Raw genomic sequence first — 27,489 nt, 5'->3', positions numbered from 1 at the left:
CCGAGATTGTGCCACTGCACTCCAGCCTGGGCAACAGAGCGAGACTCCGTCTCAAAAAAAAAAAAAAAAAAAAAAAAAACAACAACAAAAAACTGTTCATAACATCATGAGAAATGAAAAATGAGGTTACAAAATTGTATGTTTTTTTAAAACCTTGGAAATAAAAAACATTGGTAGAAAATATACCACACTTTTTACCATTGGTTATGTTTGAACAATTGAAGTGGATTTTCCTCTACTTTTTTCTCTGTGTTCCAAGTGTTTAACAAGAACACAGTAGGGCCAGGTGCAGTGGCTCACGCCTGTAATCCCAGCACTTTGGGAAGCTGAAGCGGATGGATCATGAGGCCAGGAGTTTGAGACCAGCCTGGCCAATATAGTGAAACACCGTCTCTAGTAAAAATACAAAAATTAGCTGAGCGTGGTGGCACTTGCCTGTAGTCCTAGCTACTTGGGAGGCTGGGGCAGAAGAATCGCTTGAACGCAAGAGGTGGAGGTTGCAGTGGGCCAAGATCGTGCCACCGCACTCCAGCCTGGGCGACAGAGCGAGACTGTGAAAAGAAAATAAAAAGAAAAGGAAAGGTAAAGGGAAAGACATAGGATAACAAAATCAAAACATTAAAAATATAAGGCCTAAAACACAACACATTCAGTTGTCAAACTACATCTTTATTTTGTCAAGATATTTAACAATATTAAAAAGTTCAGATTTCTTCATGGTCATGTCTCTTCCCAGCTTTTCAAAGATTCATTCAGTAGTAGAAACAGCCAAATGCTGCTACAACGCAGAACAAACTGTCCTAAAAAACAAATACAACACACACACACACACATCCAGAATGTTAGTACTGAAGAGGGAATGAGAGCAGCACAGGCAATCGAAACTAACACCATCTCAGATCTTTCCAATTTTTTTTTTCTTTTTTGAGACAGGGTGTCACTCTGTCACCCTGGCTGCAGTGCAGTGGTGTGATCTTGGCTCACTGCAGCCTTGGCCTCCTGGGCTCAAGCAATCCTAACTCAGCCTTCAGAGTAGCTAGGACCACGGGGGCATGCCACCACATCGGGCTAATTTTGTGTAGTTTTTGTAAAGATGAGGTCTCGCTATGTTGCCCAGGCTGGTTTTGAACTCCTGGGATCAAGCAACCCACCCAACGTTGGTCTCCCAAAGTGCTGGAACCACAGGCATGAACCACCTCGCCCAGCCACCAATTTTCAATCAGGAAGACTTTTTCCTTCTTCAAGAAGTGAAGGGTTTCCAGAGTACAGCTACACTATTGCTTGCCTGAGAGTAACTACAAAATTGCTTGCTAAAGGGTTAGGATGGGTAAAGAATTAGATTTTCTGAATGTAGAAATAAAATGTGAACTAATGAACTTTAAGTAATACATATTCATAAAATAATTATTCACATATTTCCTGATTTATCGCAGACATAATGTATGAAATGCTTTGAGTTTCTTGGAGTAAACTGATGAGTAAAATTACTCATCCCAAGAAACCATGTTATAAGTACCACTGATAATAAGAACAACAGGACCTTGTCATAAATTCTGGATAAGAGAAATAGTCTCTGGGTGTTTGTTCTTAATTGATAAAATTTATTCGTCCATCTTTTAGTTCAGAATCACAAAATGCTTTCCAGAGCCCAAACTGCTTAAAACACTTTTTAGGCACTTCTTACAAGATTTCCACCTGCCTCAGCAATTCCTGAACCACTAACCTCACCTCCAGCCTGGTAATGATGGGATTAAAACAATTCCAACTCAACTACCTGATGATTAACCAAAAGCAAAATTCTTTGGTTTAGCCCAGCTCCCTGGCTCCTTGGGTGGATAACTCTGAACTGTGTTCTACAACAGTGCTGTGATAAAGGACCTGCTTTGTTTTTAACTTCCAGTCCCTCATGGAAGGATGCTTTTGTAAAATGCAGTAAAAATAGATAACTCAGAACATGAAATGGAAAAAAAGAACATACAAAATACAGCCCCAATTTTTTTTCTTAGATTCACTGCACAAAAGATTACTTCATCAAATTGCTGTAAGATTTTCTACACCAACCCTTATACTCAATGTATGTGCTTACCTCATCATGGACCTGTAACAAACAGGTCACAGGGTGGTGCTGGTTTGTGCACCCCCGTGAGTGGCCCTGGTGGTGCTGGTTTGTGCACCCCCCTGTGAGTGGCCCTGGTGGTGCTGGTTTGTGCACCCCCCTGTGAGTGGCCCTGGTGGTGCTGGTTTGTGCACCCCCGTGAGTGGCCCTGGTGGTGCTGGTTTGTGCACCCCCGTGAGTGGCCCTGGTGGTGCTGGTTTGTGCACCCCCCTGTGAGTGGCCCTGGTGGTGCTGGTTTGTGCACCCCCGTGAGTGGCCCTGGTGGTGCTGGTTTGTGCACCCCCGTGAGTGGCCCTGGTGGTGCTGGTTTGTGCACCCCCGTGAGTGGCCCTGGTGGTGCTGGTTTGTGCACCCCCGTGAGTGGCCCTGGTGGTGCTGGTTTGTGCACCCCCCTGTGAGTGGCCCTGGTGGTGCTGGTTTGTGCACCCCCGTGAGTGGCCCTGGTGGTGCTGGTTTGTGCACCCCCGTGAGTGGCCCTGGTGGTGCTGGTTTGTGCACCCCTCTGTGAGTGGCCCTGGTGGTGCTGGTTTGTGCACCCCTCTGTGAGTGGCCCTGGTGGTGCTGGTTTGTGCACCCCTCTGTGAGTGGCCCTGGTGGTGCTGGTTTGTGCACCCCCCTGTGAGTGGCCCTGGTGGTGCTGGTTTGTGCACCCCTCTGTGAGTGGCCCTGGTGGTGCTGGTTTGTGCACCCCCCGTGAGTGGCCCTGTCCTACAGCACCACCCAGAGTTCTCCAACAGGACTGAGCCCTGTTATCCACAGCAGTTTTCTGCTCAATGGCACATGATTTGCCCTCCTCTCGCATTTCCTCTGTCTCTACTAATGTTTCCTGGAATCTCCCAAAAAAAGTGTTTTGTTTTTTTTTTTTGAGACAGAGTCCTGCTCTGTTGCCCAGGCTGGAGTGCAGTGGTATGATCCTGGCTCACTGCAACCACCACCCTGTGAGTTCAAGCAATTCTCCTGCCTCAGCCTCCCAAGTAGCTGGGACTACAGGTGCCCGCCACCACGCCCAGCTAGTTTTTATATTTTTAGTAGAGATGGGGTTTCACCATGTTGGCTGGTCTGGTCTTGAACTCCTGACCTCAGGTGATCCGCCTGCCTCAGCCTCCCAGAGTGATGGGATTACAGATGTGAGCCACCATATCCGGCCTAAAGTTTTTTATTACATATTGTTCATTTGAATATTAAGTGGCCCCCACTGGATGTTAATAGGCAGAAATCGTGCCTGCCTTATTCATCATTATCCCTAGCCCCTGCAGTGCAGAAGCTGACACAAAATAGGAGCTCAGAACTATTTGTTGAATGAATGAATTGTATCATCTAAAGATGCATTTTTTGGCCGGGCCCGGTGGCTCATGCCTGTAATCCCAGCACTTTGGGAGGCCAAAGCAGGCAGATCACCTGAGGTCAGGAGTTGGAGACCAGCCTGACCAAATAGTGAAACCTTGTCTCTACTAAAAAATACAAAAATTAGCCAAGCATGGTGGCATGCACCGGTAGTCCCAGGTACTCGGGAGGCTGAGGCAGGAGAATTGCTTGAACCTGGGAGGCAGAGGTTGCAGTGAGCCGTGATGGTGCCACCACTCTCCAGCCTGGGTGACAGAGCAAGACTCTGTATCAAAACAAAGAAACAAACAAAAAAGATGCAGTTTTAACTCCGAGAAGCAAAGAAAAAAAAAAAAAACTCTTTCTTTTTTTTTTGAGATGGAGTCCCGCTCTGTCTCCAGGCTGGAGTACAGTGGCACAATCTCGGCTCACTGCAACCTCCGCCTCCGGGGTTCAAGCGATTCTCCTGCCTCAGTCTCCTGAGTAGCTGGGATTACAGGCGCCCACGACCATGCTCGGCAAATTTTTATATTTTTAGTAGAGACAGGCTTTCACCATGTTGGCCAAGCTGGTCTCGAACTCCTGACCTCCTTGGCCTCCCAAAGTGCTGGGATTATAGACGTGAGCCACTGCACCCGGCCTGAAACCTCCTTTTAAAGATTTCTCTTTATTTTTGCTTAATTTTAATAAATGGCTTTAAGATAAGTAATAAATTTTGTTACTAAAAGAAAAATCACCTTTGCTTATGGAATCCCTGCCATCCAAATTTGTTTGCAACTTAGCAAAGCGTGATTTGTTTGAATGAACAAATAAGTGATTTTAAAGTTTTAGTTATAAATTATTACTTTAATAAGGATTATCAGGATTGAGTTTTAGAACACAGTGATTTATGGAGGAAGTGGCTAAAAATAATTTTAAATAATATGCTAACTAAACAATATGCTATTCACAAATTCAAACCATGAAAAATTATGTCATACGTAAACATGCAAGTTTCCTTGCCTATAAGCAGCACGCTAGGTTTCGGCTTTAGTAACACAAAAACTAACAGTCAAATCATTTCATCCAGAAGTCAAAGATGAATGACTAAGACTGCAGCGTCTTTCCATCCTAATCAATAGTGAGGAGTTTGATTTGCAGTGCCCACGTCCTTAGAAAGGGAAAAGAGGTTTCCAAATACACTTACATTCATGAAAACATCATGAGTATAGTTGTCAGTGTCAGCATCCCAGAAACAGCGAGAAGCCATGCTAAAAAAATCCAAGAATGAAGAATTATCAACAATCCAACAAGGACCTAAACAACACATATCTGCCATGAGCAAAAGTGTTCCTTAGTCCATTCTCAGATCTGTACTTCCAAACCTTTCACAGGTTGGTACCCACAGGATACTGTACTTGTACCGGAGAGTATACTGGGTCAGCTAGAGAAACTAGAGTCAGATGAAGCTGCTTGCGACTCTGACAGCCTCAGGCCCTGCCTAATGGTTATAAGGATCAATACTCGAGATTTGTGTGTGACTTTTAATGAGCTCAGCTCCTGCACAATAACAGGACAAGGAAGGCACACAAAGAGCCCAACAGATTTAGTCCAACCTGATCATTTTATAGAGTCCCAGAAAAAGGAGCAAACTCTGAACTAGAATTCAGTCTTCTAACCAATTATAACTCCAGAAATATCTCTACAGAATGCTAAACTCCCTCGAAACTGGATATTCTCCTCTCTGTAATTCTTGGATAAGAAAAAAATATTAGTCAAAATAAAAGCCAATTAAAAATCGAAACAACTTAAAAGCCCAGTAGGACTGGATTGGTAAATGAAATTATGGTATTTCTCAGGATCCGAGAGAAAAGAGAAGATAAAAGAAGAAATAATGATGTTTTCTGGCAACGAAATTCTATGTAGACCTTAAAGAAAAGTTTTGCAAGACACAGTGATGTGTCCCTGTAGTCCCAGCTACTCAGAAGGCTGAAGCAGGGAGTATCATTGGAGCCCAGGGCTGTAGTACGTGATGATCACACCTGTGAACAGCCACTGCACTCCAGCCTGGGAGACACAGCAGGACCCTGGCTCTCAAAAAAACAAATTCCAAGAACATGAAAAGCTATTCACAATATAATGTTGAGTGAAAAAAATAGGCTGGGCGCAGTGGCTCACACCTGTAATCCCAGCAGTTTGGGAGGCTGAGGTGGGTGGATCACCTGAGGCTGGGAGTTTGAGACCAGCCTGCCACATGATGAAATCCCATCTCTACTAAAAATACAAAAATTGGCTGGGCGTCGTGGCACACGCCTGTAATCCCAGCTACTCGGGAGGCTGCGGCAGGAGAATCGCTTGAACCCAGGAGGTGGACGTTGCAGTGAGCTGAGATCGTGCCACTGCACTCCAGCCTTGGCGACAGAGACTCTGTCTCAAAAAATAATAATAAATAATAATAATGTTAAGTGAAAAAAATAATTACAAATGTTTTACATTTCTATTAAACTACGTGTATGATTTATCATGCAAACACTTATTGAGCACTCACTTTGTGCCATTCACTAGTCTTAAGTGTTTTACATGTATTAACTCACTGAATCCTATGAGGTACTATAATTATACCCATTTAGTGAATGTGAAAACTGAGGATTAGAGAAATTAAGTGCACAAGGTCATACAACTAGGTGACAAAGCTTGGCTTTGAACCCAGGCAGTCCACAACCCATACCTACAGAGAAAGATATATATATACCTTATATTATATCGGTTCTTTCTTTTCCTGAAACAAAAGGTCTCACATATTCATTACCGAACCCAGCCTACTATCGCAGGGCATATAAACAAAGAGAAAAAATATATTCCCAATAAAACACGTCCAACTGTCCAGACGGTGGTGACATTTTCAGCTTGCTATGGTAAGACGGCCGTGACCCTGACACAGCGTGCATACGTGTGCCAGCCAGCTCATGTGCAGCTCCTTACAGACGCAGCTTGGCTTTTCGGCAACGTCTCCTTTCCAGTTGTGCCTCATTTTATTACCAGTTTTCGTCCAGATCCACTGGAGAATGGCACGATTTGGCTTTTGTTTCTTGGCCAGGAATCACTTAATTTTAAGACTTGTAAGAAGACATGACAAGAAGCAGAATCAAGCACACAACACGAGAGTTGTTGTTTTGTTTTGTTTGTGAGACAAAAATACAAAATAGTGAGACCCCAATTCTTTTATTTACTTCTATTTCTATTTTAATTTTTTGAGAGGGAGTCCCACTCTGTCACCCAGGCTGGAGTGCAATGGCACAATCTCGGCTCATCACAACCTTCACCTCCCAGGTTCAAGTGATTCTCCTGCCTCAGCCTTCCAAGTAGCTGGGATTACACACGTGCACTACACATATGCCTGGCTAATTTTTGTATTTTTTGTAGAGACAGGGTTTCACCATGTTGGCCAGGCTGGTCTCAAACTCCTGAGCTCAAGCAATTGGCCCCCTCAGCCTCCCAAAGTGCTGGGATTACAGGTGTGACTTGGAAGAGGCATAATGGTACAGGTTGTAGCAGGCAATGCTCCCACCAAGAACAGTAAGAAAAGCTGGATGAAATGAATCAGAGAGCTGCCAAAGCAAACAGGCCTAGAGCAGCCAAAATTCCAGAAAGAGGTGAACTGTAGGAGGTAAGCTGATATTCTGCAGCAGACTTTTTTCCTGGGGGATTTGCCAATTCAGGGCACAGGGCTGAGAATCTGGGCCTTGCCCAGGCAGAGAACCAATTACTGAGGGAAAATTAAACTAGTAGGAGAGTTGGCAGTCTTTACTTTTTTAAATTTTTTATTTATTAATTTTACTTTAAGGCAGAGTCTTGCTCTGTGGCCCAGGCTGGAGTGCAGCAGCACGATCTCGGCTCACTGCAACCTCTGCCTCCCTGATTCAAGCAATTCTCATGTCTCAGCCTCCCAAATAGCTGGGATTACAGGCATGCAGCACCATGCCTGGCTTTTTTTTTTTTTGAGATGGAGTTTCGCTCTGTCACCCAGGCTGGAGTACAGTAGTGCAATCTTGGCTCATGGCAACTATCACCTCCCGGGTTGAAGTGATTCTCCTACCCCAGGCCCAAGTAGCTGGGATTACAGCAGCCCGCCACCACGCCCAGCTAATTTTTGTATTTTTAGTAGAGATGGGGTTTCACCATGTTGGGCAGGCTGGTCTCAAACTCTTGACCTCCAGTGATCCACCCACCTCGGCCTCCCAAAGTGCTGGGATTACATGCATGAGCCACCGTGCTTTGCCCTAATTTTTTTTTTTTTTTTTTTTTTTTGAGACGGAGTCTTGCTCTGTGCCCAGGCTGGAGTGCAGTGGCCGGATCTCAGCTCACTGCAAGCTCCGCCTCCCGGGTTCACGCCATTCTCCTGCCTCAGCCTCCCGAGTAGCTGGGACTACAGGCGCCCGCCACCGCGCCCGGCTAGTTTTTTTTTTTGTATTTTTTAGTAGAGACGGGGTTTCACCGTGTTAGCCAGGATGGTCTCGATCTCCTGACCTCGTGATCCGCCCGTCTCGGCCTCCCAAAGTGCTGGGATTACAGGCTTGAGCCACCGCGCCCGGCCGCTTTGCCCTAATTTTTTGTATTTTTGGTAAAGATAGGGTTTCACCATATTGCCCAGGCTGGTTTCCAACTCCTGAGCTCAGGCAATCTGCCCGCCTTGGCCTTCCGAAAGTGGTAGGATTACAGGAGTGAGTCGCTGTGCCCAGCCGAGTCGGCAGTCTTAACAAAGCTAAGGAGGTAAAATGAGAGTCTGGAGGGAAGAAGATCCCATAAAAAAGGAAAAAGTAGAACTAAGCCTATCACATGGTAGGTTTTCTTTTCAAGATATGCTGAATTCAGGCCGGGCGCGGTGGCTGACGCCTGTAATCCCAACATTTTGGGAGGCCGAGGCGGGCAGATCACGAGGTCAGGAGATCGAGACTATCCTGGCTAACATGGTGAAATCCCGTCTCTACTAAAACTACAAAAAATTAGCCGGGCGTGGTGGCGGCGCCTGTAGTCCCAGCTACTCAGGAGGCTGAGGCAGGAGAATGGCGTGAACCCGGGAGGCAGAGCCTGCAGTGAGCGGAGATCGAACCACTGCACTCCAGTCTGGGCAACAGTGCAAGACTCAGGAAACTGTAAGTAGGAACCTAAAAAGCTAAGTGTCCTGACCAATATAATGGTCCTCCAGGTATGTCTATGTCCCAACCCCCATAACCTGTGACTATGTTATGTTACATGGCAAAAAGGGCTTTGCAGATGTTTGATTAAATTAAGGTCTTGAAACGGGGTTATCCTGGATTATTCAGGTGGGTCCAGTTAAATCACAAGGGTCCTTACAAAAGTCAGAGTCAGAGAGTTGAAGATGCTGTTGGCTTTGAAATCGGAGGAAACGGTTTGTGGGCTAAGGAGTTCAGGGGCCTCTAACTGGAACAGACAAGGCAACAGCTTATGGGCTATAAAGGAATTCAGGGGCCTCTAACTGGAACAGACAAGGGAACGGCTTATGGGCTATAAGGAGTTCAGGGGCCTCTAACTGGAACAGACAAGGGAACGGCTTGTGGGTCGGGCTATAAGGAGTTCAGGGGCCTCTAACTGGAACAGACAAGGAAATGGATTCTCTATTAGAGCCTCCAGAAGGAATGCAGCCCTGCTGACATCTTCATTTCAGTTCAATGAAACCCATTTTGGATTTCTGACCTCCAGAACTGTAAAATAATATATTTGTGCCATTTTAAGCACTGGGTTTGTGATAATTTGTTACAGCAGCAACAGGAAACTAGTACGCTAAGGAAAAAGCCTATGACATGAAGAGCAAAGTTTTATGCTGAGGAGACAAGATCTGAAAGTCAGTACCTGTTGGAGGTAGAGGCCTGTAGAGGCCTAATGAGCACTCGAGGTTCTTGGTTGAAACACTTGGAGGGCTACAATTAAGAAACAAGGGGGCCGGGCACAGTAGCTCATGCCTGTAATCCCAGCAGTTTGGGAGGCCGAAGCGGGTGGACCACCTGAGGTCAGGAGTTCGAGACCAGCCTGGCCAACATGGTGAAACCCCATCTCTACTGAAAATACAGAAATTAGCCTGGCTTGGTGGTGGGCGACTATAATCCCAGCTACTCGGAAAGCTGAGGCAGGAGAATCACTTGATCCCGGGAGGCTGAGGTTGCAGTGAACCAAGATTGTGCCATTGCACTCCAGCCTGAGCAACAAGAACAAAACTCTTTCTCCAAAAAAAAAAAAAAGAAAGAAAGAAACAAGGGTGAGGCCGAGGCAGGAGAATCACTTGAGCCAAGGACTTCAAGACCAGCCTGGGCAACATGGTGAAACCCCATCTCTACAAAAACATACAAAAATTAGTTGGGCATGGTGGCTCATGCCTACGGTCCTAGCTACTCGGGAGGCTGAAGCAGGAGGATCACTTCAGCCCAGGAGCCGGAGGTTGCAGTGAGCTGAGATCGCACTACTGCACTCCAGCCTGAGCAACAGAGTTGAGACTCTGTATCAAGAAAGAAAAAAAACAAAAAAAATGATGAATTTAAGATAGGGCCTTTTTAAAACTGCAACTCTCAGATGAGCTGGCACAAGAAAATAAAATTTTTAAAAAAGATCAAACTATAACCCAACCTCAATTCAGCTCAGTACCTGAAGGTAAGCAGCCAATACTCTTCCCACACAGCAGAAGAGTTAAATCCTTTCTGGAAGAAAATAATATCATCTGGAGGTCTACGGTTCTTTTAAACGATGTCTAGGATTCAAACTAGGCATGCCAAGAGACAAAGCCATATACGTGATTATCAAGAAAAACACAATGGAAACAAACTCACACATGACTCAGATACCAGAGTAAGCATAAAACAACCTTCAAATCACTATTGTGGCCGGGCGCCGTGGTGCGCCTGTAATACCAACACTCTGGGAGGCTGAGGGGTGCGGATCACTTGAGATCAGGAGTTCCAGATGAGCCTGGTCAACATGGTGAAATCCTGTCACTACTAAAAATACAAAAATTAGCCGGGTGTGGTGGTGGGCACCAGTAATCCCAATTACTCAGGAGGCTGAGGCAAGAGACTTGCCTGAACCCAGAAGGTGGAGGCTGCAGTGAGCCGAGATGGCACCACTGCACTCCAGCCTGGGCGACAGACTGAGACTGTCTCAAAAATAGAATAAAATAAAATAAAATAACTAGTATGACTAAAATGTAGAAAGAGTGGGGAGCAATAGAAAAATATACGAATTGGCTGGGCGCAGTGGCTCATGCCTGTAATCGCAGCACTTTGAGAAGCCCAGCCTGGCTAACATGGTGAAACCCCATCTCTACTAAAAATACAAAATTTAGCTGGGCGTGGTGTCGCATGCCCATAGTCTCAGCTACTTGGGAGGCTAAAGCACGAGAATCGCTTAAACCCGGGAGGCAGAGCTTGCAATGAGCCGAGGCCGCGCCACTGCACTCCAGCCTGGGCGACAGAGCGAGACTCCGTCTCAAAAAAGAAAAATATATAAACTGAAGCACAGACAGGAAAAAGAAAAATCAGAAAAAAGCATAAGAGACATACGGAATACAGAGAAAAGACCAAACGCACATGTAACCTAAGTCCTAAAAAGCGAGCAGAGCGGATGGAGCAGCAGCAGTGTTTTAAAAGAGAACAGGCACCTCTAGGGCCCTGAGCTTCATTTCTAATGCCATTCTCCAACACAATGAACAGGGGCTCCTTGGAGAAACAGCTGAATTCTAGGGCTGGGGCAGGGAATAAACACAATGCAGCTTCTTATAGTGCTAGAAAGTAAGGAAGTGCTCAAAGAAACCCACAAGAGTAGAGTCAGTGGGACACAGGAATCCACTGAAAGCTCTCAGGGGCCACAGCTGGACCAGTCAGCACTCCCGGCTCACTGGCTCCCCCAACCCACCGAGCTGTCTTTAAAAACTCTGCTCCTCAAACGCTGGGGAGGCTGATGCGTGAATTACTCTTTCTCCATTGCGATTCCTCTGAATCCGCTCTGTCTAGGCAGAGGGCAAGGTGAACCCACTGCGCAGTTATAGAAAGAGTAACTTTACAGTGATGAAACCTGAAAAGCACTACCTCAGGCAGGTAGTCAAAGTTCACATGAATAGTGATATGTCGTGTTGACAGTATGTACCATTGATATGATATGACGAGAATGGCATTTGACCTCTGTGATCTTCCTTCCAGAAACCTGTAACCCCAGACTAATCATTAGCAGAAAACTCCCAATGGAGGAACATTCTACAAAATACCTAACCAGTGCTCCTCAAAAATGTCAAGGTGATGCCAAGCAAGAAAGTCTGAGAAACTGTTACAGCCAAGAAGAGCCTAAAGAGACATTTAATGCTGCATCCTAGAAAGAATCCTAAAGCAGAAAAAGGACTTTAGGAAAAAACTAAATAAATCAGAACAAAGTTTTATTTGATAACACTGTATCAACATTGGTTCACTGATTTTCACAAATGTTCCACACTATGTAGATGGTAACAACAGGGACTGCTCTTGGTTCATTCATTTTAACAAATGCTCCATTCGATGGAGATGGTAACAATAGGAAGTCCAGGTGCGGCAGACCATGCCTGTAACCCCAGTGTTTTGGGAAGCCGAGGCAGGAGGACTGGTTAAGCCCAAGAGGTCAAAGCTGCAGTGAGCCATGATGACACCACTGCACTCCAGCGTGGGTGACAGAGCAAGAACTGTCTCAATACTATATTCTGTATATATAGAATATATTCTATATTCTATTACTATATTCTTATACTAATAGGGGAAACTGGGTGTGGAGTACATGCAAACTCTGCAACTTTTCTATAAATCTAAAACTATTTTAAAATAAAAACTTGATTTTTTTATTTTTTATTTTTTTATTTTGAGACAGAGTCTCACTCTGTTCCCCAGGCTGGAGTGCAGTGACATGATCTCAGCTCACTGCAACCTCCACCTCCCAGGTTCAAGCAATTCTCCTGCCTCAGCCTCCCAAGTGGCTGGGGTTACAGGTGCTCACCACCACGCCCGGCTAATTTTTTGTAATTTTAGTAGAGATGGGGTTTCGCCATGGGGTTGGCCAGGCTGGTCTCGAACTCCTGACCTCAAGTGATCCACCCACCTCGGTCTCCCAAAGTGCTGGGATTACCGGTGTGAGCCACCGCACATGGCCAAAAACAATTTTTTTTTTTTTTTTTTTTTTGAGACAGAGTCTCGCTCTGTCGCCCAGGCTGGAGTGTGGTGGCGCCATCTCCGCTCACTGCAAGCTCCGCCTCCCGGGTTCACGCCATTCTCCTGCCTCAGCCTCCCGAGTAGCTGGGACTACAGGCACCCACCAACACGCCCGGCTAATTTTTTGTATTTTTAGTACAGATGGGGTTTCACTCTGTTAGCCTGGATGGTCTCGACCTCCTGACCTCGTGATCCGCCCGCCTCGGCCTCTCAAAGTGCCAGGATTACAGGAGTGAGCCACCATGCCCGGCCTAAAAACTATTTTAAACAAAGGCAATGGCTAAGAATTTTCCCAAACTGATAAAAAAAATCAACCTGGTTGGGTGTAGTGGCTCACACCTGTAATCCCAGGACTTTGGAAGGCCAAGCGTGGTACTGGGCACCTATAATCCCAGCTACTTGGGAGGCTGAGGAAGGAGAATCTCTTGAACCCGGAAGGCAGAGCGTGCAGTGAGCCAAGATCGCACCACTGCACTCCAGTCTGGGCGACAAGAGCAAAACTCCATCTCAAAAACAAAACAAAATCAACCCATAGATTCAAGACACTCTGAGAGCTCCAAGCAGAATAAATATAAAGTAATAGTGGCTAGAGAGAACACATCATCTTCAATTGAATAATAAAACTTACAGCTGACTTATGAACAGAAACAATGGAAACTAGAAGACAATGTAAACACTTATCTACCTACCTACCTACCTGTCTGAGGCAGGGTCTCACTCTGTCACCCAGGCTGGAGTGCAGTGGCACAATCACGGCTCACTGCAGTCTCAACCCTCCTGGGTTGAGGACCTCAAGCCGTCCTCCCACCTCAGCCTCGCAAGTAGCTGGGACCACAGGCGTGTGCCACCATGCCCGGCTAATTTTTGTATTTTTTTGTAGAGACAGGGTTTTGCTGTGTTGCCCAGGCTGGTCTGGAACTCCTGGGCTCAAGTGATCCTCCTGTCTCAGCTTCCCAAAGTGCTGGGATGACAGGTGTGAGCCACCATGCCCGGCCCTGATGGGGGACTTTATAACAGATGGATCCATCGACAGTATCTGAACTCCACGATCAACCTTAATCAGGTAAAAAGAGATGACCAGCTGTTTTGTACCTCCTGAGAAGATGCAATAAGATGTACAGAAAACAGTCTTTCCCCAACCTCAAACCTATGGCTAATTAAGACTAGACCTAACTACTTATTTTCAAGAAGTACAGGAAATAGAAGACATACTAAACAATACCACAGGTATATAAATCAGCAAATGCCAGAATATAGGAAACTCTACAGGACAAACCAATTTCTTCAACAAATAAATGGCAGGAAAATAAATAAATAAATAAATAAATAAATAAATAAATAAATGACTGGGCATGGTGGCTCACACCTGTAATCCCAGCACTTTGGGAGGCCAAGGTGGGTGGATCACCTGAGGTCAGGGGTTCTAGACCAACCTGGTCAATATGGTGAAACCCCATCTCTACTAAAAATACAAAAATTACCTGGGCGTGGTGGTGAGCACCTGTAATCCCAGCTACTCGGGAGGCTGAGGCAGGAGAATCACTTGAACCTGGCAGGTAGAGGTTGCAGTGAGCCGAGATCATGCCACTGCACTCCAGCCTGGGTGAGGAAGCAAGACTCCGTCATAAAAATAAAATTCAATGGCAGGATTAAAAGAGGAAAGAGAGAAATGAGGCAGCAAAAATGACAGATTAAAGTAAATTTAAAGCCAGATGCCGTGGTGTGCACCTATAGTCCCAGCTACCTGGCAGGCTGAGGTGGGAGGACCACTTGAGCCAAGGAGTTCTAGTCTGTAGTGTGTTATGATCACGTCTGTGAATAGCCACTGCACTCCAGCCTGGGCAATACAGCAAGATCCTATGTCTTAAAAAAAAAATCCTAATTTACATATTAACCAAATGCAATGTGTAGACCTTATTTGAATCTTAATTTGAAAAAATTGTAAAAAAGAAAATAATAGGCCGGGCGCGGTGGCTCAAGCCTGTAATCCCAGCACTTTGGGAGGCCGAGACGGGCGGATCACGAGGTCAGGAGATCGAGACCATCCTGGCTAACACGGTGAAACCCCGTCTCTACTAAAAAATACAAAAAACTAGCCAGGCGAGGTGGCGGGCGCCTGTAGTCCCAGCTACTCGGGAGGCTGAGGCAGGAGAATGGCGTAAACCCAGGAGGCGGAGCTTGCAGTGAGCTGAGATCTGGCCACTGCACTCCAGCCTGGGCCACAAAGTGAGACTCCGTCTCAAAAAAAAAAAAAAAAAAGAAAATAATAGGTCTGGCATGTTGGGTCAAACCTGTAATTCCACCACTTTAGGAGGCCAAGGCCCCCCTCACTCTTGTAAAGACACTCTTACTGAATTGTCAAAAGGACAGATACCTCGTAATATAGATGAATAAAACAAGAAGGAAAAATCCAGCTACTTACAATACTCCTTCACCTCTTTGTTCTCCAATCACTACTTGCACCACCATTTTGTATCGGTCAAATCCCATTTCTAGAAAGAAAAAATAAGCTTGTTTATAAGCAAATATGTAGTAAAATTACTTATTGAGGACAACTTTGCCTAGAAATGGACAAAAACATTCAATCCACAAGTACTTAATGAATATGATGGTAAGCCTGGGAGTCAGGAAGACATGAAGACAGACCCTAACTGTAACTCACCAGGTGTATAACCTTAGAAAGTGATTTAACTCTCCAGTTTAAGTCCCCCTCATTAAACAGGAATATCAGTACCTACCTCCCAGGGCTGTTACAAGGTTAGATAAGATATAGTAGTATCTTTGTATTTTTTTTTTTGAGATGGATTCTCGCTCTGTTGCCCAGGCTAGAGTGCAGTGGCAAGATCTTGGCTCACCACAACCTCTGTCTCCCGGGTTCAAGTGATTCTCCTACCTCAGCCTCCTCAGTAGCTGGGACTACAGGTATGCACCACCACTCCCGGCTAATTTTTGTACTTTTAGTAGAAAAGGCGTTTCACCATGTTGCCCAGGCTGGTCTCGAACTCCTGACCTCAGGTGATCCACTCACCTTGGCCTCCCAAAGTGCTGGAATTACAGGCATGAGCCACTGCACCTGACCAGATATAGTAATCTAAAGCATCTAAACAGTGCTGTTAAATCCTAGTCCCTCAATAAACCTTACTTCCTTCCTTTTTCCCCTACTATAAGTCAGCTACTGAGCTGAACCTTCAAGACAGAGAAATAAAGACGACGTTTTTCTTGCCTTAAAGAACTCACAGTAGTAAAGAACTCAAAGGACAATAGAAAAATAGGCCCAGCATGGTGGCTCACACCTGTAATCTCAGCACTCTCGGAGGCCGAGGCCGGTGGATCACCTGAGGCCAGGAGTTTGAGACCAGCCTGGCCAACGTGGTTAAACCCTGTCTCTATTAAAAAATATAAACATTAGCCAGGCATGGTGGCAGGTGCCTGTAATCCCGGCTACTCGGGAGGCTGAGGCAGGAGAATTTCTTGAACCTGGGAGGCAGAGGTTGCAGTGAGCCAAGATCGCACCATTGTACTCCAGTCAGGGCGACAAGGGCAAAACTCCACCTCCAAAAAAAAAGAAAGAAAAAGAAAAGGAAATAGAAAAATAAATTGAGAATGCAATATGCTTATAATTCAAGGAGTGGCATGTGCGATGTACACCAGGAACACAGAGCCAGTGCGGGCAGTTCCTCTGTCTGGGCAGTGGCAAGAAATCACTGGAGAAGACTTCTTGGAGGATGTGGCCGGCCAATAAGCTGAGCCTTGAGGGCTGAGTGAGAGGGGACCAGGTCAGCCCCATCTCTCCGCACGCCTGAGACAGAGGGCCACGTGCACAGCAGGAAGGCATGGCATCTCCAGAAAACTGTAAGCTGTTCGGTCAGACAGACAAGAAAAAAATGAAGATTCCAGAGCAAAATGAGGTGATCCAGCACATTTAGCTGTTTACCCCAGAAACTACATTCTAAAGCAGCAAAATCCTGAAAATTATCACTAACAGCAACTCTGAAGAGAAAAAAACGGAATGGGCATTTTTAAATCTTTCTACTTTTTTGACCAAGGAATAGTGGAAAATTTTTTTAAACAAAAAAAAAAAAAGTGAAATAAGCGAAGCTGAAACAGAGCCAGCTCTCTCTGATGAACGTACAGGTTCCAAGATTCCATTGTAAACTGGACCATCTGAAGACTACAGCGATCTCCCATGTGGGGCATGAGCCTAATTCAGAGTGTTTAACAAAATCCTAAAAGACAGAGTCCAAGTAGTTTTTAAAAAACACTGCGCACACCTCAGCGGAGCTTCCTCCTTTCTCTCACCAATTCCGAATCCTACAGAAATGTGTCTAGAATAATAAATACCCAACCCTTAAATCACAGTTCTGAGGGGAAAATCTGAGTCTCAGATATGGTGGGGAGGGGAACTTAAAAAAAACCCACATCATATAAGCGCAATTAAAAATCCCCCCATCATATCAGAGGAATTAAAAATCCCCCCATCATATCAGAGGAATTAAAAATCCCCCCATCATATCAGAGCAATTAAAAATCCCCCCATATCAGAGCAATGAAAAATCCCCCCCATCATATCAGAGCAATTAAAAATGCCCCCCATCATATCAGAGCAATTAAAAATCCCCCCCATCATATCAGAGCAATTAAAAATCCCTCACATCATATCAGAGCAATTAAAAATCCCCCCATCATATCAGAGCAATTAAAAATCCCCCCATCATATCAGAGCAATGAAAAATCCCCCCATCATATCAGAGCAATGAAAAATCCCCCCCATCATATCAGAGCAATGAAAAATCCCCCCCATCATACCAGAGCAATGAAAAATCCCCCCCATCATATCAGAGCAATGAAAAATCCCCCCCATCATATCAGAGCAATTAAAAATCCCCCCCATCATATCAGAGTAATTAAAAATCCCCCCATCATATCAGAGCAATTAAAAATCCCCCCATCATATCAGAGCAATTAAAAATCCCCCCATCATATCAGAGCAATTAAAAATGCCCCCCATCGTATCAGAGCAATTAAAAATCCCCCCCATCGTATCAGAGCAATTAAAAATCCCTCACATCATATCAGAGCAATTAAAAATCCCCCCATCATATCAGAGCAATTAAAAATCCCCCCATTATATCAGAGCAATGAAAAATCCCCCCATCATATCAGAGCAATGAAAAATCCCCCCCATCATATCAGAGCAATGAAAAATCCCCCCATCATACCAGAGCAATGAAAAATCCCCCCCATCATATCAGAGCAATGAAAAATCCCCCCCATCATATCAGAGCAATTAAAAATCCCTCACATCATATCAGAGCAATTAAAAATCCCCCCCATCATATCAGAGTAATTAAAAATCCCCCATCATATCAGAGCAATTAAAAATCCCCCCATCATATCAGAGCAATTAAAAATCCCCCCATCATATCAGAGCAATTAAAAATGCCACCCATCGTATCAGAGCAATTAAAAATCCCTCACATCATATCAGAGCAATTAAAAATCCCCCCCATCATATCAGAGTAATTAAAAATCCCCCCATCATATCAGAGCAATTAAAAATCCCATCATATCAATTAAAAATCCCCCCATCATATCAGAGCAATGAAAAATCCCCCCCATCATATCAGAGCAATGAAAAATCCCCCCCATCATATCAGAGCAATGAAAAATCCCCCCCATCATATCAGAGCAATGAAATATCCCCCCCATCATATCAGAGCAATGAAAAATCCCCCCCATCATATCAGAGCAATGAAAAATCCCCCCATCATATCAGAGCAATTAAAAATCCCCCCATCATATCAGAGCAATGAAAAATCCCCCCATCATATCAGAGCAATGAAAAATCCCCCCATCATATCAGAGCAATTAAAAATCCCCCCATATCAGAGCAATTAAAAATTCCCCCATCATATCAGAGCAATTAAAAATCCCCCCCATCATATCAGAGCAATGAAAAATCCCCCCATCATATCAGAGCAATGAAAAATCCCCCCATCATATCAGAGCAATGAAAAATCCCCACGTCGTATCAGAGCAATTATGATGTATGGCCACAACAAAATGAAATGCAGCCAAATGGCAATAAACAAAGATGCAGTCGCAAAAACAAAAGAGTAACAAAGAAGAACAAGCTACTGCTGGGTGCCGTGGCTCACATCTGTAATCCCAGCACTTTTGGAGGCTGAGGTAGGAGGATCTCTTGAGGCCAGGAGTTCAAGACCAGCCTAGGCAGCATGACAAGACCACCATCTCCACAAAACATTTTTTTTTTTGAGACGGAGTTTCACTCTTGTTACTCAGGCTGAAGTGCAATAGCGCGATCTCAGCTCACCGCAAACTCCGCCTCCCGGGTTCAAGCAATTCTCCTGCCTCAGCCTCCTGAGTAGCTGGGATTACAGGCGTGCAGCACCACAACCGGCTAATTTTGTATTTTTAGTAGAGATGGGGTTTCTCCATGTTGGTCACGCTGGTCTCAAACTCCCGACCTCAGGTGATCTATCTGCCTCAGCCTCCCAAAGTGCTAGGATTACAGGCATGAGCCATCGCACTCGGTCCACAAAATAATTTTTCAAAAAATATTTAAGAAAAGAAAGAAACTTCAAGTGGAAGGAAGGGAGGGAGGGAGTTGTGTAACAGAAAAAATTTGACTGGGCACGGTGATCAACCTGGAGAAACTCTATCTCTACTAAAAGTACAACATTAGCGGGGCATGGTGGTGCACGTCTGTAATCCCAGCTACTTGGGAGGCTGAGGCAGGAGAATCGCTTGAACCCGGGAGGCAGAGGTTGCATTGAGTCAAGATCGCACCATTGCACACCAGCCTGGGAAACAAGACTGAAACTCCATCAAAAAAAAAATAAAAGAAAGAAAAAAAATCAACCTAGAAAATAATACAAATCAACGAACAAAGAGTTATTCCTCACATTTACTTCACAATACTAGAACAATGTAAGCTTATAAACTCAGTGAAACAAGAACTCAATCAGGTTATGGATTTTTTTTTTTTTTTTTTGGAGACAGAGTTTTGCTCTTGTCGCCCAGGCTGGAGCGCAATGGCGAGATCTCGGCTCACTGCAACCTCCACCTCCCAGACTCAAGCAATTCTCGTGCCTCAGCCTCCCAAGTAGCTGGGATTACAGGCATGCACCACCATGCCCAGCTAAATTTTGTATTTTAGTAGAGACAGGGTTTCACTATGTTGCCCAGGCTGGTCTCGAACTCCTGACCTCAAGTGACCCACCCACCTTGGCCTCCCAAAGTGCTGGGATTACAGGTATGAGCCACCTCACCTGGCCTGTTTTGTTTTGTTTTTGTTTTTTTGGAGACAGGGTCTCCCTAAGTCGCCCAGGCTGGACTGCAGTGATGCGATCTCAGTTCACTGCAACCTCCACCTTCTGGGTTCAAGCAATTCTCCTGCCTCAGTCTCCCAAGTAGCTGGGACTACAGGGCTACACCACCACACCTGGCTAATTTTTTGTCTTTTAGTAGAGTCGAAGTTACACCACGTTGCCCAGGGTAGTTCTCGAACTCCTGAGCTCAGGCGATCCGCCCGCCTTGGCCTCCCGAAGTGCTGGGATTACAGGCGTGAGGCACCGCACCCGGCCTCAATCAGGTTATTAAGCAACATAAACAGATGAAAAGAAAGACCACGGCCCTGGGGAATAAACAGAATACCCAGAAAAGATCATTCCAGAACCAATAAATTCAAATGGCAAGAAAAAAGCCACAAATGAAAACAATTACTGGTTTAAGAAAATCATGAGTAAATGGCAATAGAAAAGGAAGAAGTCTGGGCAATATGGCAAAACCCTATCTCTACAAAAAATACAAAAATTAGCCAGGTGTGGTGGCGGCGCCTGTAGTCCCAGCTACTTGGGAGGCGGAGATGGGAGGATTGCTTGAGGCTGCAGTGAGCCGAGACTGCACCACTGCGTTTCAGCCTGGCGGACAGTGAGACCCTGTCTCGAAAAAAAAGAAAGAAGAAAGAAATTATGGCAAAGAAAAACTAATAAATATAGAAGGCAAAGATGGCTTAACTTAACAATATTTGGTGTCCTGAAGACAAGGAAGTAACAAGTAGAATAGGAAACATATTCAGAGATGTAAGGAAATTTCCTTGATGTAGAAAGAATAAAGTCTGCAGATTGAAAGCTATAAAACACTCATTAGAAAGTCAGAATCTTTAGAAAAGCTACTGAGCATAAAGGTGAAGATGAGGATTCTTTTTCTTCCTTTCTTTCCTTTCTTTCCTTTCTTTCCCTTCCTTCCCTCCCTTCCCTCCCTCCCTCCCTCCCTCCCTCCCTTCCTCCCTTCCTTCCTTCCTTCCTTCCTTCCTTCCTTCCTTCCTTCCTTTCTTTCTTTCTTTTCTTTCTCTCTCTCTCTCTCCTCTCTCTCTCTCTCTCTCTCTCTCTCTCTCTCTCTCTTCTCTCTTTCTCTCTTTCTCTCTTTCTTTCTTTCCTGAGACAGAGGTCCGCTCTGTCACCCAGGCTGGAGTGCAGTGGAACGATCCTGGCTCACTACAACCTCCTTCACTTTCCAGGTTCAAGCAATTCTCCTGTCTCAGCCTCCCAAGAAATCCCAGCACTTTGGGACGCTGAAACAGGGGGGGTCACCTGAGGTCAGGAGTTTGAGACCAGCACGCCTGGATAATTTTTGTTCTGTTTTGTTTTTTTGAGACAGAGTTTCGCCCTTGTTGGCCAGGCTTAAGTGCAATGGCGCGATCTCGGCTCACTGCAACCTCTGCCTCCTGGGTTCAAGCAATTCTCCTGTCTCAGCCTGGGATTACAGGCATGCACCACTATGCCCGGCTAATTTTGTATCTTTTTTTTTTTTTTTTTTGAGACAGAGTCTTGCTCTGTCGCCCAGGCTGGAGCACAGTGGCTGGATCTCAGCTCACTGCAAGCTCCGCCTCCCGGGTTTACACCATTCTCCTGCCTCGGCCTCCCGAGTAGCTGGGACTACAGGCGCCCACCACCTCGCCCGGCTAGTTTTTTGTATTTTTTAGTAGAGACGGGGTTTCACCATGTTAGCCAGGATGGTCTCGATCTCCTGACCTCGTGATCCGCCCGTCTCGGCCTCCCAAAGTGCTGGGATTACAGGCTTGAGCCACTGTCCGGCCAAGAGACAGGGTTTCTCCATGTTGGTCAGGCTGGTCTCGAACTCACGACCTCAAGTGATTCGCCCACCTTGGCCTCCCTAAGTGCTAGGATTACAGGTGTGAGCCACCACGACTGGCCACTAAATTTTGTATTTTTAGTAGTGACGGAGTCTCACCACATTGTTCAGGGTGGTCTAAAACTCCCGACCTCAGGTAACCCAACCATCTCGGCCTCCCAAAGTGCTGGGAACACAGGCGTGAGCCGCCACGTCCAGCCAAAGGTGAGGATTCCTTAGGCAGAGAACATCAAGCTGGGCTCAGATTTCTTGACAGACAAGTTACCACTGAAGGTCAGAGGGCAATGAAGCACAAGAGTCAAGAAAACACATTATTACCTCAAAAATATATTCATCCAAAGTATATTCGACTTTTCGCGGGGGGAGGCGGGGGATGGAGTCTTGCTCTGTTGCCCAGGCTGGAGTACAGTGGCACTATCTTGGCTCACTGCAGACTCTGCCTCCCACGTTCAAGTGATTCTCCTGCCTCAGTCTCCCAAGGAGCTGGGGTTACAGGTGCCCACTACCATGCCCGGCTAATTTTTGTATTTTTAGTAGAGACAAGGTTTCAGCATGTTGGCCAGGCTGGTCTCAAACTCCTGACCTCAGGTGATCCGCCCGGCTCCGCCTCCCAAAGCACCGGGATTACCAGCATGAGCCACCGCGCCTGGCCCATAGTATATTTTACTTTAAAGGCAAAAGGCAGGCGCTCTCAAACACAAAAGAACCCAGGGAATACAGCATTTCTGAGTCCTTTCTGAAAATGACTTACAACAAGATCTCATCATCTAAGAGCTGAAATAAAGAACTCTTCCCAGCTACTTCAGAGGCTGAGGCAGGAGAATCGCTTGAGCCCGGGAGGCTGAGGCTGCAGTGATCTGAAGTCACAACACTGCCCTCCAGCCTGAGTGACAGAGAAAGACTCTGTCTCAAAAAAAGAAAAGAAATCAAGAACTCAACCATGAAAATGACATGGTCAAGGGACTAAACAGGAGAAAACTGATCCAGTTACAGAATGAATATGACATGACTATGGCAAACAGGTCTACAATATCCCATTGTCATTTGTCCATATATATATATATAATGTAGAAAAGAAGTCTGTTGTAATGTTCACCTAGTTTTTTTTTTTTTTTTTTGAGACAGAGTCTCACTCTGTCGCCCAGGTTATAGCACAGTGGCATGATCTTGGCTCGCTGCAATCTCTGTCCCTGGGCTCAGGTGATCCTTACACCATAGCCACCCAAGTAGCTGGGACTACAGGTGCACACCACCAGCCTGGCTAATTTTTGTATTTTTTGTAAGAGACAGGATTTTGCCATGTTGGCCAGGACAGTCTTGAACTCCTGGGCTCAAGAGATCTGCCCGCCTCGGCCTCCAAAAGTACTGGAATTATAGGCATGAGCCACTGTGCCCGACCAATATTAATGATTGTTTATTGGTGGTGGCATTCAGGTGATTTTTCTCATTTTATTTTTCTAGTGTTTAAATTTTGTATAATGAATGTGTACCATTTTTTACAAAAAATCTTAACAATGAACCTTCATTCAAAAGTCTAAAAACAAAAATGCTAATATACTAACAGCAGTTAATTCTGGGTGATGGAAATACACAGGATTGCTATTTTCTTCTTTGTACTTTTCTGTATTTTTTAATTTCTAAAACTTAAAACAAATTCAGAAAAAACAGTAAACACAAATATTAAATAGCAACTGCCTTTGGTTAATATTTTAAAACTTTAAGGGCCCAGGCGCAGTGGCTCATGTCTGTAATCCCAGCACTTTGGGAGACCGAGGTGGATGGATCACCTGAGGTCGGGAGTTCGAGATCAGCCTGACCAACAAGGAGAAACCCCGTCTCTACTAAAAATACAAAAATTAGCCGGGTGTGGTGGCACATGCCTGTAATACCAGCTACTCGGGATGCTGAGTCAGGAGAATCACCTGAACCTGGGAGATGGAGTTTGCACTGAGCTGAGATCACGGGCAACAAGAGCAAAACTCCCATCTCAAAAAAAAACCTTATGGATACTTTTTTGTATTGTCTAGGTTTATTACAATGAGCATGTATTACTTTTATGAAGATATTCCTTCCCTTCAAAAAATGGTGTCTTCTAAGAAGAGCAGATAGAAATAGGACAGGCACGGTGGCTCACACCTGTAATCCCAGCACGTTGGGAGGCCAAGGCATGAGGAACTCTTGAGGGTCAGGAGTTCAAGACCAGCCTGGCCAACATGGTGAAACCTTGTCTCTACTAAAAATACAAAATTAGCCACGTGTGGTGGTGCATGCTTGAAATTCCAGCTGCTTGGGAGGCTGAGGCAGGAGGATCACTTGAGCCCAGGAGGAGGAGGTTGCAGTGAGCTGAGATCACACCACTGCACTCCAGCCTGGGCAACAGAGTAAGACTCTGTCTCAAAAAGATTAAAAAAAAAAAAAAAGAACTTTTCAGATGGCATAACATTATTAACAAGAGAGACCAGGTGCAGTGGCTCACGCCTGTCATCCCAGCACGTTGAGAGGCCAAGGTGGGAGAATCACTTGAGGCCAGGAGCTCAAGATCAGCCAGGGCACAGGCAAGACACCATCTCTACAAACAATTTAAAACTTAAAAAATTAGCTAAGCATGGTGGCACAAGCCTGTAGACCCAGCTACTTGGGAGGCCGAGAGGGGAGGATCACTTGAGCCAGGAGGTCAAGGCTGCAGTGACCCATGTTCACGCCACTGCACTCCACCCTGGGCAAAAGAGCAAGACCCTATTTCAAAAACAAAACAAAACAGAGAGACAAAGAGAACAGGGTAGGAAAAGCACAAAATATGCTCTACAGATGTAGTTTGGTAGGGTGGAGGGCTGAGTAAGGGATGTAGTTAAGGATGAGGGAGGAGGGATGGACCTCGGGTAGTGGAGGGCTGAGGAAGGGAAGTAGTTAAGGATGAGGGAGGAGAGATGGACTGCGGGTATTAAATGCCAGGCTGAGGAACTGACAGCTTGGGGGAAGAAACAACCAAGAAATAAGGGGAAAGGCGTCCCTGTACTTTCTGGCCTTTCTGAATACTAAGATTTTTTGGACAGTGGTTCCCTGTAATGTTTTATTCCACATCTTCACTCTTTCTCACCATCTGTAAAAACTTACATGAGTAAAAGTCACCAAATAATTAGAGAAGACAAGATACGGAAGAAGAAGTTGGATTTGATAGAATCCACAGCTAACATTCTATTTAAGTTTTTATTTTTAATAGAGACGTTTAATTTTTTTAATTTTGCTTTTTTTTTTTTTTTTTGAGACAGAGTCTCACTCTGTCACCCAGGCTGGAGTGCAGTGGCACGATCTCAGCTCACTGCAACCTCCACCTCCCACGTTCAGGTGATTCTCCTGCCTCAGCCTCCCAAGTAGCTGGGACTACAGGCGCCCACCACCACACCCAGCTATTTTTTGTACTTTTAGTAGAGATGGGGTTTCACCGTGTTAACCCAGAATGGTCTCGGTCTCCTGACCTCGTGATCCACCCGCCTCAGCCTCCCAAAGTGCTGGGATTACAGGTGTGAGCCACCGCGCCCGGCCTTTATTTTGCTTTTTAATAGACATGAGGTCGGCCCGGCGTAGTGGCTCATGTCTGTAATCCTAGCACTTTGGGAGGCCGAGGTGGGTGGATCACCTGAGGTCGGGAGTTCGAGACCAGCCTGACCAACATGGAAAAACCCCATCTCTCCTAAATATACAAAATTACTCAGGTGTGGTGGCACATGCCTGTAATCCCAGCTACTCGGGAGGCTGAGGCAGGAGAATCGCTTGAACCCGGGAGGCAGAGGTTGCAGTGAGCTGAGAACGCACCATTACACTCTAGCCTGGGCAACAAGAGTGAAACTCTGTCTCAAAAAAAAAACAAACAAACAAACGACATGAGGTCTCACCATGTTGCCCAGGCTGGTGTTGAACTCCAGAACTCACGCAATCTTCCTGCCTTGGCATGCTAAAGCGTTGGGTTTACAGGCACGAGCCACCATACCTGGCCCCAATGTCCTTTGTTTAAAGATGGACAAGGGGGCAAATGGGTAGCACTGAGTCTTTGAAGAGAATGAGTCATTTCCAGTTATCAGCATGATTACCTTTTAATTTATCTTTAATGTTTTCTGATAAATGTTTTGTGAGCTGAGGCATTTCTTCTGGAGAATATTCTGCATTTGCCAGTTCCTCCTTGAGCACAGCATGGATACAGTCTTTCACCACAGAGGGCCTGAACCTGAATGGAAAAATTTGTGGACATCTAGTCGGTGACTCCAAAACCCCAGCTTACCTTCACACCTCAACTTCTCCCATCTGTCATTAGTACCACTTAATCCTTTTTGATATTTTTTATTATAAAATATAAACAAATTAAGACAAATCATAGGCCACATGTGTATCTTCAACCTGGACCTACACTGAACTTCAACACATTCCAACTCATGCTCCATCTGGAAGTTTATTAGGCAACTCAATACATCCAGTAATGAGCTTCTCATACTCCCCTCTCCCTCAAAACAAAATATATATTTGTTGTCAATCTTGTTCTGCACACTTTCACAAAATAAAATAAAATAAATAAAATAAAAAATACGGCAGAATGGCATTCTGAGTATTCAGAACCTTTTCCCAAGATAACTAAGCATATCTTTTTCTGTGTTCATTCTACCCAAGGGAAAATTTCTGTATGAAATGTGTATCACTTTTTCTGTGAGTTACCAAGAGAATAAAAATAAACAGAGAAATTTGTATCACATTATAATCAAAACTCCTGGTTTCCATATTTGCCAAGCATCAGATTCAGCAATCCGGTTTCAAACAACAGAGGAGACGGGGACGTGTTTTTAAATCTGTGTGCGTGAGTGTGTAAAGTGAGTGATGTTACAGACCCAGCTGAGTGCCCTCTGCTCTGGCCCGTGAGCCTTAACCACGGGAAGGTCTCGGTGCGGTGGTCTAAGGGCCTCCGGATCCCGCCTGGTAGAACTTTGCTCACATGCAGCTCCCGCGCCGGGAGGGAGCCCATCCTGGCACCCGTGCGCACACGGTAACCCTCGAATCACGGCATCCCACGCGATGGCCTCCTGCCTCTATTCCACCCATCTCCTTACTCAGGACGCCATCCTGGGTTTCCCAGGGCCAACCATTCCCGCGGCGCCACCCTAAGACGCGCCCGGCGCCCCAACACTGTGGCCGCGGGTGGGGTCCCCTGCGGCTCTGCGGCGGGAGGGTCGTCGGGCCGTCCGGACGTCAGAGCGGGGCCGCCCTCCCGCCTCGCGCCCCCCGCCCCGCAGACCCCGCGCGTCCCCCGCGCTCCTTCCGTGGCCCAGGTCCCAGGCGAGCTCCGCCCCTCAGACCAGCGCGCTCGAGGTCGCCCCGCCACAGCCCGTCCTCTACCCGCCTCTGCTGGAAAACAGGCCGCAGAATATAGGTGTTCTCCGGCTCCGAGTTCTTCTCAGCCTCGGGCACCCCGTCGCCCACCAAGAAGGACACCCCGGTGGACGTGGCCATGGCCGGGGCTTCTCGGTCCGGGCGTCGCTCGCGACGAAGGCCTGGCGGGTTGCGGCAGCCGCCGGCAGCTGGGAAAGCGTCTCCAGGGCAACAGGGCCGCCTTCCGGCCTGGCTGAACCCCGCGAGCGCCCCGCCCCGCCGCCAGCCCGGCCCCGCCCCGCCGCCAGC

The 27,489-nt window shown here is 46.0% G+C and overlaps 1 protein-coding gene across 4 annotated transcripts; it reads right to left on the bottom strand.

Moving 5' to 3' along the window:
- Positions 1-101: 101 nt before the first annotated feature.
- On the bottom strand, positions 102-27,467 carry DYNLT2B (dynein light chain Tctex-type 2B). 4 transcript variants are annotated; one of them, XM_073023788.1, is made up of 5 exons: positions 27,212-27,439; positions 25,917-26,050; positions 15,074-15,143; positions 4,626-4,689; positions 102-551 (listed from the first exon to the last, which is right to left on the bottom strand). In XM_073023788.1, the coding sequence occupies exons 1-5, from the start codon at positions 27,319-27,321 to the stop codon at positions 444-446; spliced, it is 486 nt and encodes a 161-aa protein (XP_072879889.1). In that variant the 5' UTR covers positions 27,322-27,439; the 3' UTR covers positions 102-443. The 4 variants fall into 4 exon arrangements, with proteins under 4 accessions (XP_072879889.1, XP_008007861.1, XP_037859059.2 ...); XM_008009670.3 differs by lacking the exon at positions 102-551 and adding an exon at positions 649-800 and having other exon boundaries at positions 27,212-27,467; XM_038003131.2 differs by lacking the exon at positions 102-551 and adding an exon at positions 649-795.
- Between the last annotated feature and the right edge of the window lie 22 nt (positions 27,468-27,489).

The sequence above is a fragment of the Chlorocebus sabaeus genome, chromosome 15, assembly GCF_047675955.1.
Source record: "Chlorocebus sabaeus isolate Y175 chromosome 15, mChlSab1.0.hap1, whole genome shotgun sequence".
Lineage (NCBI taxonomy): Eukaryota > Metazoa > Chordata > Mammalia > Primates > Cercopithecidae > Chlorocebus > Chlorocebus sabaeus.
The sequence above is the reverse complement of the archived record's forward strand: the minus strand, read 5'-3'. Positions and strand labels throughout refer to the sequence as shown.